This window comes from Haliotis cracherodii, unplaced genomic scaffold (assembly GCF_022045235.1).
Source record: "Haliotis cracherodii isolate W230 unplaced genomic scaffold, xgHalCrac1.p SCAF_7, whole genome shotgun sequence".
Classification (NCBI taxonomy): domain Eukaryota; kingdom Metazoa; phylum Mollusca; class Gastropoda; order Lepetellida; family Haliotidae; genus Haliotis; species Haliotis cracherodii.
The window spans coordinates 25,126,854-25,140,234 of record NW_027266330.1 but is presented as its reverse complement, the minus strand read 5'-3'; the positions used below and the strand labels follow the sequence as shown (position 1 = coordinate 25,140,234).

At 38.3% G+C, this 13,381-nt stretch overlaps 2 protein-coding genes across 3 annotated transcripts in view; one reads left to right on the top strand and one right to left on the bottom strand.

The window, feature by feature from the left end:
- Positions 1-2,793: 2,793 nt before the first annotated feature.
- On the bottom strand, positions 2,794-9,052 carry LOC139447808 (transcriptional regulator ATRX homolog). Its single transcript, XM_071229295.1, has 4 exons — positions 8,969-9,052; positions 7,104-7,372; positions 5,257-5,721; positions 2,794-3,901 (listed from the first exon to the last, which is right to left on the bottom strand). The coding sequence occupies exons 1-4, from the start codon at positions 8,973-8,975 to the stop codon at positions 3,629-3,631; spliced, it is 1,014 nt and encodes a 337-aa protein (XP_071085396.1). The 5' UTR covers positions 8,976-9,052; the 3' UTR covers positions 2,794-3,628.
- Positions 9,053-9,328: 276 nt separating this feature from the next.
- The window catches only part of LOC139448567 (mitochondrial fission 1 protein-like), a 168,828-nt gene continuing 164,775 nt past the window's right edge, over positions 9,329-13,381 (top strand). For both annotated transcript variants that reach the window (XR_011652098.1, XM_071230137.1), the window contains exon 1: positions 9,329-9,377. Coding sequence is in view for 1 of the 2 variants with exons in the window: in XM_071230137.1 (XP_071086238.1) it covers positions 9,333-9,377 (45 nt within the window). In the remaining variant the exon portion in view is untranslated. The remainder of the gene's footprint in view (positions 9,378-13,381) is intronic.

The following is a 13,381-nucleotide window of genomic DNA, read 5'->3' as shown; positions in this document are numbered from 1 at the left end:
ACATAATCAGGGCGAACCGGGAATCAAACCCACAATCATAGGTTTCTAGCGTGCCCAAGGGACGCAACTCTGCACAGTGAATTGTGGCGCCTTAGACGACTTGGCCACCTGTGCCCCCCCTGAAGCAAATAAAATATACAATGTCTTCAAAAGTGACAACAATTTCATTGTAAATAAGAGGCAATTTATGGATAATAACTTCTTTAATTTCTGTAAAGTGACGTTTCGGTATAGATCCTTATACCCTTGTCAAAACAGTCTTTCTTGACAAAGGTATAAGGATTTATACCCAAACTTCGCCTTTACAGTAATTTAAGAAGTTGTTTTTCATATATTGTGTCTACTTTGTCATCCGTCAAGTTGTAAGTAATGCCTATCTAACATTCACTATGATGGTAACCATGGTAACACCAGGCCCACATTCACGTCAGTGCAGTAACACACAGCAACAGAAAGTCCACATTTCAACCTGGTCAACAGGCGGTGATTGCTTCAGCAGTGGTGTGTTCACTTCCTCCAGGAAAATATTGTTTCAAATCTAGATAATAATGTCATCATTTTGTAGATTCATCTTGAATTTGTTATTCCACACCAACTTTGCTTGAATGAAATCTTCATGCTTCATAAAAACAATTTCCCTTTAAATGGAATGTATAGTTACATGTTCATACCAGCAGTAAACACACAATCTTATTCCAGCACCCACTCATATTGAATAGTTTGCCAGTCTCATACGAATATTCACCCTCGTGAATATTCAACAGACATTTATTCATTTCCAATACTTTATATAATGTCATGAAATTCTGTGATAAAACTAAAATGACATAAGAACAAGTACTGTCATGTTCTCAAGGCAAGGGAGTTAACTGACTGTAAAAGTCCAGTTTCCATCCTTGCCGAACTAGGCCAGAATTGTGTGGCTTGATCATAGCGCTACCAGTTGCTATTACGAGTTATGTACCTTCTATTTTTCTCGTACTGATGAATCAGATTCCATCTATCATATAAACTTGCATTTGCTTTAAACAAAATGGCGACGCCCAGTAAAGATGATCTGATTGATAATCAAGATCTATAGTGTAATAAAACAGGTCTTACCTCATGAAGTACATCAAATAATTTGAGCGCCTTGATTAAAAACAAGAAAAGATTTGAAAAATATCTGTCAATGCCGAGTTGGAGGTACACATGTTTTGCAAATCCTGCAATCAACTGAAATCTGCACAGCAGGTTAGGTACCGGATGTCGAGTTTGTAACGCGATTTTGGTTGGACTATGCATAGAAACATTAGTGAGTCACACATGACACAATTCACGACAGAAATACATTTCTAAGTTACAAAAAGAGAGACGGCGCACTTTTTTTTTATATTGTTGACTGAAAAAGAGTGAGTGAGTTTGGTTTTACGCTGCTTTTAGCAATATTCCAGCAATATCACAACGGGGGACACCAGAAATGGGCTTCACACATTGTACCCATGTCGGGATTCAAACCCGGGTCTTCGGCGTGACGAGTGAACGCTTTAACCACAAGGCTACCCGACCGCCCCTTGACTGACGTAGAGTTCCTATATACACAATGCCTGTACTTATCAGCAAGTAATGATCTGTGAAGACATACAGGTACCTATACACAATCTGTAAAGGCTACACTGGGTAATTATGCACAGTGTTGTTAAACTATTGCCTTTTTAAAGTTTTTCAAGGTATTTGTACACAAGTAACTCTAAATTGATTGGCTAATGATGATTTACAGTGCATGTTTTAGGCAATTTCACAGGTTATCTGTCTCCAGTGATTTAGCTTTACTGATTAATCTCCGACTTTCTAACAAATGCATGTTTTGCAAACTTTGGGAAACAGCAAGCATGCAAATCTAGAACTCAATATTTTGGATTGTGAATGATGAAATTATTGTGCTCATTTGTTGTGAGTCATGATGGTATCTAGTTATACACTGATCTTGCCAACATGAAATATTCACAGAATGACACATACATATTTTTCATTGGTATAACTTGTCGAAAATACAACTGCTATTTGAGCTGGAAGGTAGCTATGCATGATGTCGTCTGACCTGGAGAAACACTGCAACAAGGCTGTCATCACTTCATTGCCTGCGCACTGATCCTTCAATACAGGCTCATAGGGTGATCATAAATAACAGTGTACAGGATTCCACAGTGGGGTATGCTGTATTACTACAGTTTACGCTCAAAACTATTCTCAACTTCCTGGGGAGTATATAAGCCAGGCTGCCCACTAGGTGTTGGAACATTACCACCTGATACTACTGGGTACCCAGCCACTGCTCGGTGAACAGAGTTAGTTTTGAACATTCATCGCATAGGGAGATGTTTTATAACCCATGGATAATATACATATATATCATTACATAATCATTAAGGGCTATATACTTTTCATTCATAAAATATTCTGTGTATGTACACAGCTTAAATCATAATGCTATTGCTGAGTTCTAACTTTGTTGCTGTGGGAAGTTTGAGGTTAAGGCTGAGGGATGGAACACCACTCTCAAATACAAAGTTTAAGACTCCAAACAGGCTCTCTAAGCACATACTCTGCAACTTTAAGAACTCCTACAGCTTAGCACAGCCTTACCAGGATGCCATTCTTCAAAGCGATCTTAGCGCTAAGGTGAGCGTAAGTCCCATACTTTAACATAGGCTTACGATCATCGTAGCGCTAAGATCGCTTTGAGGAACGGGGCCCAGGGGCCCTTTCCACAAAGCGATCTTAGTGCTATGATTGTCGTAAGCCTGTGTTAAAGTATGGGAGTTACGATCATCTTAGCGCTAAGATCGCTGTGTGGAACGGGGCCCAGAGTCACAGCTGTAGGGCCTGGCTGCTGGAATGCAGCAGATTCCCAACAGGGCAAGTGCCTCTAAATAACCCCGGGTCCAGAGATAGAACACATGGACAACATTATAACAGCAGTTAACAGTTTCACTCATTCTTCACACAAAGGCTTCAAATGTAATCTGAATCCTTTACCTTGTCTTCAAATTTCCAATATTCTGTAGATTTCTGTTCTTTGAGTACAGATGAATGAAACACCATTGTCTCTTTAATATTTCCTTCTGATAACTTTTTGAGCAATTGAGTTTTTACTCTAGGGTTTCTATCTTAAATGAATTGGGTTATTACATTTTTCATTGGGTAACCTATATTTTTTCACTCATCTGTACATCCTTCTATTAGGTTTTTCCCCAAATAAGTGATTATTTTAAGATTAAAAAAAAATCTGAAATAATGTCTTAACTGTTCTAAATATATAGGCTTGACTCGGAAAGTAAATTAGCTTGTAATTGTGTTTCGGAAATTAGCTCCTTTGGTCACATGCTGAAAAAGCTTCATTGGGTATTAACGTGAGCTGTTTTTAAACATTTGAGTTTTTCATGTAATGCATGCGTTTCTGTACGTAAGTTAATTGAAAGTAATTGGGTTTTGAATATTTTTGGGGGGGTATTTTACGCAACTACGCTGCTTATCTGTAGCTCTGTTCCCATCTAGTATTTTTGAATTCCTTGTCTTGAAATACCGACTGGCATTTATCTAACAGACTGACACATTTAACCAACCCTGTACAAATCCTGTATTGCCATTAGTCACTATCGGAGTCAGGATCTGCTAATGTTCCGCCCGGGTGATGGGAAAACTCCATACCAAACTGCCGTGTGATCTCGTTAAACTGAGCATCATTCTCGATAACCCCGTTGGTGATGTAGGTCTTCTTGATCGTGATGGTGCCATCTGGCTGCTTCTCCTCGATCTCCTCCTCATAGCTGGCAGTGTTGTCTGCGTTTCGCCGGAAGCCCTCATGGAGAACCGGGGGGGTATTGGAGATGCGGATACGGTAGTGAGTCTGCTGGATGGTCTGAAACACAACACACATTCTAGTGAGTCTGAAACACAACACACATTCTAGTGAGTCTTAAACACAACACACATTCTAGTGAGTCTTAAACACAACACATATTCTAGTGAGTCTGCTGGATGGTCTGAAACACAACACACATTCTAGTGAGTCTTAAACACAACACACATTCTAGTGAGTCTGAAACACAACACACATTCTAGTGAGTCTGAAACACAACACACATTCTAGTGAGTCTTAAACACAACACACATTCTAGTGAGTCTGAAACACAACACACATTCTAGTGAGTCTGCTGGATGGTCTGAAACACAACACACATTCTAGTGAGTCTGAAACACAACACACGTTCTAGTGAGTCTGAAACACAACACACATTCTAGTGAGTCTGCTGGATGGTCTGAAACACAACACACATTCTAGTGAGTCTTAAACACAACACACATTCTAGTGAGTCTTAAACACAACACACATTCTAGTGAGTCTGAAACACAACACACATTCTAGTGAGTCTGAAACACAACACACATTCTAGTGAGTCTGCTGGATGGTCTGAAACACAACACACATTCTAGTGAGTCTGAAACACAACACACATTCTAGTGAGTCTGCTGGATGGTCTAAAACACAACACACGTTCTAGTGAGTCTGAAACACAACACACATTCTAGTGAGTCTGAAACACAACACACGTTCTAGTGAGTCTGAAACACAACACACGTTCTAGTGTGTCTGAAATGATCTGTCTGTCCTGTACTTACATGAGAGAGTAGCTGACGAATACTTACATGAGAGAGAAGTTGACGAATACTTACATGAGAGAGTAGCTGATGAATTCTTACATGAGAGAGAAGTTGACGAATACTTACATGAGAGAGTAGCTGATGAATTCTTACATGAGGGAGTAGCTGACGAGTACTTACATGAGAGAGTAGCTGACAAGTACTTACATGAGAGAGTAGCTGACGAGTACTTACATGAGAGAGTAGCTGACGAGTACTTACATGAGAGAGTAGCTGACGAATACTCACATGAGAGAGTAGATGACGAATACTTACATGAGAGAGTAGCTGACGAGTACTTACATGAGAGAGTAGCTGACATGTACTTACATGTGAGAGTAGCTGACGAATACTTACATGAGAGAGTAGCTGACGAGTACTTACATGAGAGAGTAGCTGACGAATACTTACATGAGAGAGTAGCTGACGAGTACTTACATGAGAGAGTAGCTGACGAGTACTTACATGAGACAGTAGCTGACGAGTACTTACATGAGAGAGTAGCTGACGAGTACTTACATGAGAGAGTAGCTGACGAGTACTTACATGAGAGAGTAGCTGACGAGTACTTACATGAGAGGGAGTCTGTCCCTTTGCTTGCAGACTGGGGATTCTCTTACTCTGCTTCCATTTCTTCTCCCACATTTCCGGCTCCATGGATCCTTCTCGCTCCGTCTGGGACTGGAAGCGGAGCTGCTGCTGCCTCTTCAGCTCCTCCTCTTTCTGCCGCAACGTCTGCAGCTCAAGTCGGAACTGCTTCTCCTTCATGAGCTGCGTCTCCAGCTCGCCACCATCAGAGTTCTCCTCTGTCACAGGCATCTGTTTCTTCTTGCCTTTCTTCTTGGAACTGGCTTTCTCCGCCTCTTCATCTGCCTTGGTGTTGATTGCGCGACCCTTCAAGTCCCGCTCGTGTAGCTCCGATGGCAGGTCCTCCAACCTGGTTGTGTATTTCGGCCTCTCTCGATTCTTGTCGTTTGTACAGATTGGAGCGTGATACCGCCAGTCGTTGTCTTGACATTCTCGAGAACAATAGCTCACCTGGTGGGGGTGAAAACAGTCTGATAAGAATCCTCATTCCTTAAGCTTATGTGTGTGTGTGGAGGTTTTCTATCCAACAATCAACATTTGAGAGAGGAAGGGATATGTCAGAAAACCCATGTTTACCTTTTGAATGTCTCCCTTTGTGCTTTCATTGATTTAGACAGGAAACTTGACTTTTGTTATTATATCCATCTTTTCACTTAAAGCCCAAATAACAAAAAGATGTATGTTTTTCAAAATAATTGTTAGTTCGTGGACAATCTTATACATCTGTTTCAATGTCCATATGTCAGTTGACTGTATGTCATTTTTAAATTTTAGTAAGTGAGTGAATGCTGTTTTGTGCCACAGTCAGCTAAACCAGTTATATCACTGCAGTTTGTAAATAATAATGTTTGATATTATTGCTTATTGAAGTTCAATTCTTTATAAAAAAACGATAATCCTAAACACCCAACACAAGGGTTCCACCTGACAAACATACAAATTTTGTAGGAACTACAACCACAGACAAATCAAATTGAGCGTCAAATGAAAAGATATTCATGAGTAATTTGAAAAAAATTTTTTGGATGAATTCTTTTCAAGAAAAACACCATGCAATAATGTTGATTTTGTGGCAGACAATTCTTTTTTGTCTGAAGCATAATTATCTTTTTCAAGACTTTTCTGGGACTATAAATTATTTTTGATAAATGGTTGGTACCTAAGTTGGTGCATCTTCCCGAGGCGAGTGAGTTAACTGACTATAAAATCCAGTTTCCACCCTTGCCGAACTAGGCTGGTATTATGGAGTTAGATTTTGGCTGGACTAACGAGTCAATGCATAGTCTAATCAAAATCACACACCAAAATCGAAATCTGGTTCGTAGAGTGTCACGCAGATTTCATTCGACTGCAGGATTTGCAAAGCATGTGCACTGCTAACTCGTTGTCAACAGATATTTTTAAATCTTTTCATGTTTTTAATCAAGGTGCTTACGTGTTTCGATGCACTTCGGGATGTAAGACTCGTTTTATCACAATATAGATCTTGATTATCGATCAGATTGTCTTGACTGGGCGCCACTGTTTTGTTTGAAACAAATGCAAGTGATACGAGAGGTTGAATCTGATTAGTCAATAGGAGAGGCATAGAAAGGACATAACTCGTAATAGCCACTGGTGGCGCTACGATCGAACCCAGGAATTCCAGCCTAACTCTCTTGCCTCGGGAAGATGAAGTTGGTGATATGGCAGCTGGAGATAGTGACATAATATCCGAAATAAAGGTTATGTCATGCATTGGTCCAGGGTTATATTAATAGTATACAATCACTGAATAATTGAGGATGCCTAAAATCACAAACAGTCGATATCTGTGATGGACGTATGCTTACTCTCAAACATCCTCCACATCTCTTCAGCTTGGAGGAGGCATGTGGACAGGCGTGCACGAAGCAGGAGTGACAGAAGTTCCACCCAACATGTTTGCGGTGCCAGGTAACAAACTTGCAGTCATCTTTGTGTTTGGACCAGTGTTGTTCACAGCACCGCTGAGAGCAGTAGGTGACAAGGTAGCACCGGGCACAGGCATAGGACTGGCTGGATGTCCGCAAACACGACACACACATCTTAGCCTCCCGAGCTGAAGACACCTTTGTCTTGCCTGAAACAGAACAATTTAAGTGTTCATAGACATTGTGTGAAAGATATTTAAAAACTTTTCAGGAATGTTTTTTAGTCTGAGGGGCTAATTCACAATGTGTTATCAACTCTTTTCAGAAAGCATTTGTATGTAACCATGGTAACTACAATTAGTTCCTTACCTCAAAATAACATAAATTTTGTCAAAACTTTCAAAAAGAATTTCACATGAAGAAAAGCAGCATTAGCAGCTTTGAAGGATAAGATTTCATCCCCTTGAAACTACTACTGGTTTGATTTTCCCTTAGAAAACATTATGGGATGCAGGCTAAAACGGCACCTCAGGAACACGGCACCGATTTCTTGGGCGTAAACAGCACTCCATTTAGCGAAAACAGTAACTATATGTCGGGTGAAAACGGCACCTCTATTTTTAATGATGATAAGAACGATTTATGTAGTATATATATGATTTATTAACATCGGTGTACATGTTATTTGATGTATTTACATTGTCATTTCCAGTTATCATGGTTATTCACAGATAACTACAGATATTCACATATATATATACTGTTCTTCACAGTTCTTCATTGTTGTCATCTTCATCACATGTTTACAACATCGGCCCGAGTGCCATGATTTTCGTATATGAGATGTAAATAAATGTTTGCGTTTAAAAATAAGTATAAATCCATAAGAATCCACAAGCTTCTTTTTGCCCTTCTGTGACGCTGTGTCCTCTCTATGCATCTCATGTCCAGCTAATTTCTCGATAATTGGCTACAGATAGTTTGGTACCACATATATGATAGGTTTCTAATGTAAAATTTGTTTAACATTTCACAATTACTAGTGCTTGCAAATGACCATGTAAGTTTAATTTAATTTATTTCAGTACCAAGGTAAAAAAAAAGGGTGCCGTGCACTAGGAGCTGATTTCGCTTGAGGTGAGGTGCTGTTTTCTCCAATCAGTGCTGTTTTCGCAGGGCGACGTTTTGCTGAGTTGCCGTTTTAGCTATAAACCAACATTATGCTATGTTCACTTCTGGGGAATAACAGATGCATACATATGAAAATACAAACATGTATACCATAATGTCAAATAGCAAATGTACTCAATATTATTATTTTAAAAGAAAAAAGAAACATCGCCTTTATGCTTTTATTCAACCTCAAATGTGTTCAAAGTTGTAGGCCTATAGGTTTCATCATTTGTCCCAATGTTATGGGTTTGGCCCAATGACATGGGTTTGGCCATGGACCCTAAATATATTAAGTGTCCATGGTTTGGCCAAATAACAAGGCTCAGGTCTTCCTCATGCTTAGCAGTACCAGTTAAAACAAATAATAGTGGTTATAAAAAAGTTATTTGCAGTTAATAACAGTTATCAGGTATTTCGTTGTTTTTCTTTAGTGTGTAGAAGTTGTTTCTAATGTTCAGTGAAAATAAGCACATTGTCGTGATCAGCTGATGATAGTGATGATGCGTGGACGTGTTCAATCACGAAGCTATTTTGCAAACGATGACAGCATTGCAACAGCAAAATCGTGGTGATGCGATTAAAACAAATTGTAGGTATATTAAAATAGAGTAAAGGGTACTGATAAAAGGTACCTGGCATTTTGTTCTAGTAGTGGAGACACGTTGTCGTCACATTTCTCCGTCAGATCCAACCGGATAATCATTTGGGAAATCCCCTTTATCAACTTCCGGCAAGCTTACCTCTCCTGCCTTGGAATCAACAAACATGGGCATAGTATTATAAAAACAACTTATTGTATATAGATGAAATGTAACTATTGAAAACAATTATTCAAATATTAATACATAACTTCAATTAAATACCACCAACTTATTGTAAAAAAGTAAATTCAATGCAAATGAAATAAATCATACCATACACCTTGTGATGGAAATTATAACAATATTATTTCAAGACTTGTCATGTTCGTACAGATAATATTATTTGCAAATCAAGATGGAGTTCGTCGTTGAGGAAACTGTGGATACTGCGGATTTAAAGGTTAATATAATCGCTAACACACTGCCGATGTATGTTATGAACGAACGATCTAACGCATAAAAAGTTAGTACTATCTCTAAGCAGTCAACTGTAGGGACAAAAAGGCTGTCTCAGAGATGACCTTGTTATTTGTCCCAATGATCTCTCAATCTCGGTTCTTCAAATGGGATATTTGATATCAACATGATCAAGCTCTATGTACGCAATTATTTCTTAATTTCTGACTAAGAAGTAATCTGCTTGACCATAGTTATTACTGTTAACATTGAGAGAAATAATTTTCTCCCGCACCTGAAAACACTGTGCAGTCAACAGGACTAGATCAGTTCAAAACGTCATCAATATTTGGTTTATGACGAAACCATGAGTCATGGTTAGCTAAAATAATGCAGCTGTGCCTTCTAACGTGAATGTAGAGCAAAACACTACTCATTTGCAGTCCTACTATTATTCGACCGTCCAGTGTCCGGGAATACACATGTTAATTTAGTCATTGTCTATCATTAAAATACAGTACCAGGGTTATACTCAGACCTTGTGGTACCATGGCATTCATCTATCATCGGAACACGCCTCTTAGCTGCTGTCTATTAATGCAAATCAGTGACACGGTAATGCACGCTTCGTAATTTCAGTTAACACGTTGATATTTACTTCTAGCATCTTTTTAATATTTCCTTACCCCCATCTGTCAATGGACAACAATATAACCAGCAATTTCCAAAATAAACTTTCTCTATCGACCTGAACTAGATCATCTGCATATTCAAGGTAACAGAAGTTCCATAGTCTGCACATTTTTCCCACTCTGTGTCCAGAATCTATTAGGAGATGATAAGGGCCTTAATGCCATACTTAGAAACACGTTCTTCACTAGAAGCCAAAAAATAAATACCAGGAGTGCTTTTTATATATTTGTTGTTAGCTTTTAACATTTTTCCATTTTTTTGACAAATTATTTTCATCCACTTTTTTAAACACTGATTTTTGAATATGTTTTATTCTTACTTTTCGGTAGATATGCATTGAATACTTATTACATATTCAGAATTTTATTTGTGCTTTCTTTACACTTGCCTGGACAAATCACTGAAGTATGGCTTCATCATCCTTAGTGGTAGGCAGAATTATGCCCTGTTTTTGTCCAATTCAGACCTCCATACACATTTTTTACCTGTACAGCGATACGATGGAGTTCACTCCTTTGTCAAACTGAGTGTGAGGCCCGGCTTTTACTCAGTGCTACTAATGCAAATAATGAACTTTTATCAGTAAAATATGCATAATTAGATAAAATAGATGACATCTGATATAGAGAACATGAATAATGATAAAGGTTAGTGAGTGAGTTTTGTTCCGTTTAGCATACATAACAAGTACCATGATACCCCGAGGTTGCAGGCTATAGCTGAAACGGCACCTCAGCAAAACTTCACTGATTGGCGAAAACAGCACCAATTGGCGAAAAACGGCTACTTTTGCCTGGCGAAAATGTCGCCTTGATATTTTTTTACCTTGGTATTGAAATACATGAAATTAAACTCACATGGTCACTTGCAAACACCAATAATAATGAAATGTTAAAAAAAGTTTATATTAGAAACTAGCCTCTACTCACTGACTCTGATTTGGAGGTGCAACTAAACTTATTGTGAAAACATTACATGCTTTGAAGTAAAATAAATGAAATTTAACTCACCTGGTCATTTGCAAACACAAATAATTGTGAAATGTTAAAACAAGTTTACATTAGAAATTAGCCTCTACTCCAGTTTACTCACCCACTCCTGATTGGGAGGCACAACTAAAGTTATCATTGAAACATCACATGCTTTGAAGTTTTAAGTACCTTTACTCAAATTAACTAAATGTCAAGCTGAAATTCTGGCGGAAATGTCAAGAAATTGTACTACAGGTATACTATATATTTAATATTGACTTTAGTAAGTAAGAAATAAATAGCAATTAGATTGATATTATATATATATACCGTATTCGACGTAATAAGCACCCCGCTCTAATAAGCGCCCACGGCGATATTTGCTGATATATTGGTCCGTGAACAATCCCAATTAGCCCCCCTTCTGATTGATCAATATAAACAAGACTTATTCATTCGCGTATAATACGCACTCCTGTGTTATATGCACCATTAATTTTGGGCAATTAAATTCTGGAAAAATATATCTGCCGTACATACTAGTATACATTTCAGGCTGTAAGCATAAACCACGAAATTTATCTTTCAACTCTTGTTTTTTTCACCAAAATAATATTTTAATAAGAGACCCCTATTTCTAATTTTGAGAGCGCCCTGGGCGCTTATTACGTCGAATACGGTATCCCCATTCTGCCGGGAGCTGACATTACAAGAATCTTTCTGGATAATAAACCGTGTCCCCGCCCAAGGAAAACATATATACTACACATGTACATAAATCGTTCTTATCTTTATCAATAGTAGAGGTGCCGTTTTCGCCTGACAATTAGTAGCCATTTTTGAAAAGTGAGGTGCTGTTTTCGCCTGAGAAATCGTCGACATTTTGCTGAGGTGCCGTTTTAGCCTGCAACCCAGTACCACAAACTTTTCAAGCATGTCATGTTACCATATGACGTAATTTGTGATATTTTGTTGCCAGATACACTGGCGAAACAATACCCTGTGGCTTCATGATCTGTCATCTCTGTGCGCAATGTCATTAAATAAGCCCAGCGATGTTGAGAGTTTTCAATATTCGTTCACTAAATATGGCCTGCAGAAGCACATTTTATAGCAAGCGCCAGTTTTAATATGAAAGAATTTATTTTTTCATTATATATTTTTTCCAGCTTCAACTGTATTCATGTGGTAAAATGGATTATAAATGGGAACTAATACGCATATTTTATTTTTTCAATTCAGTAGTTTTCATTATTAAGCACAGGAATGTACAATGATGTAGTTTAGTAGGTATTTGTGTATTGACGTTGCACACATGTAAATGTTGCTGGTATGAACAATATCTGTCTACTGTGGGACCTCTTTTGCAATAAATCAATTAGATTTGTAATGACAAGGATAGATACAAGGCTTTATGAGCTGTGTAAGGGGTCTAAGGGGGTTGTACCCCCTTCTAATGCATTTTCAAGTATGGGAGCCGAAGACATTCATTGTTTTCACTTTTTCAGTTGCATTTATTTTATATACCATATTTGACATAATAAGCCCTCAGGGCGCTCTCAAAATTAGAAATAGGGGGCTCTTATTAGAATATACTTTTGGTGAGAGTTGAAAGATTGTAAATTTTGTGGATTATGCTGACAGCCTGAAATGATACAAAAGAAAAGTCTGTGCCAATCTCATTAAAATCAGATCTTAGTTCTCGCTACCGCTAAACAAAGATCTAAGGACATCCCATTACGGGTCACGTCAGAACGACCTTTCGCTAAATTTGACAAGAAATCGACATTGGCCAATCAGAAGGTAGCTAAGAGCTGTACTTTAGGCTTTCCTCCAACAGGTTACATTAAACTGATAGTGCAATGTTACACCCAACTCACTGAAATAAGACTAGCTTCCTCACAGCATTAAATAGACTTTGGTTGCCTTTATTAGTACATGCAGGGATGAGAATGGATATTTTCCCTTCAGATGAAACTTCTTTTCAATGGAGTGTGGTCCACAATCTCATTAAAATCAGATCTTAGTTTTCGCTACCGCTAAACAAAGATCTGAGGACATCCCATTACGGGTCACGTCAGAACGACCTTTCACTGATTTTGACCGACCAATGAAATGACTGACAAGAAATCAACATTTGCCAATCAGAAGGCAGCTTTCTCGAGCTTTACAACGCTAGTTTCTAACTGGCGACTATGCTTCGAATCATATTTTGACGTATTCTCGATTAAAATATTTAAAACTGATAAAAAGAACATTCTGGAATGACTCATAGATGGCCTAGATTGTATGGATATAATCATAACACCCGTAACTGTCTTTCGGAATACCCCGTGTTAAATAT

Excerpts from the sequence above, each read along its gene's own strand:
- LOC139447808 (XM_071229295.1), bottom strand. Across the intron at positions 5,722-7,103 it reads GATGTGGAGGATGTTTGAGA|GTGAGCTATTGTTCTCGAGA; the intron begins GTAAGCATACGT and ends CACCCCCACCAG. Across the intron at positions 3,902-5,256 it reads AGGGACAGACTCCCTCTCAT|ACCATCCAGCAGACTCACTA; the intron begins GTAAGTACTCGT and ends GTTGTGTTTCAG.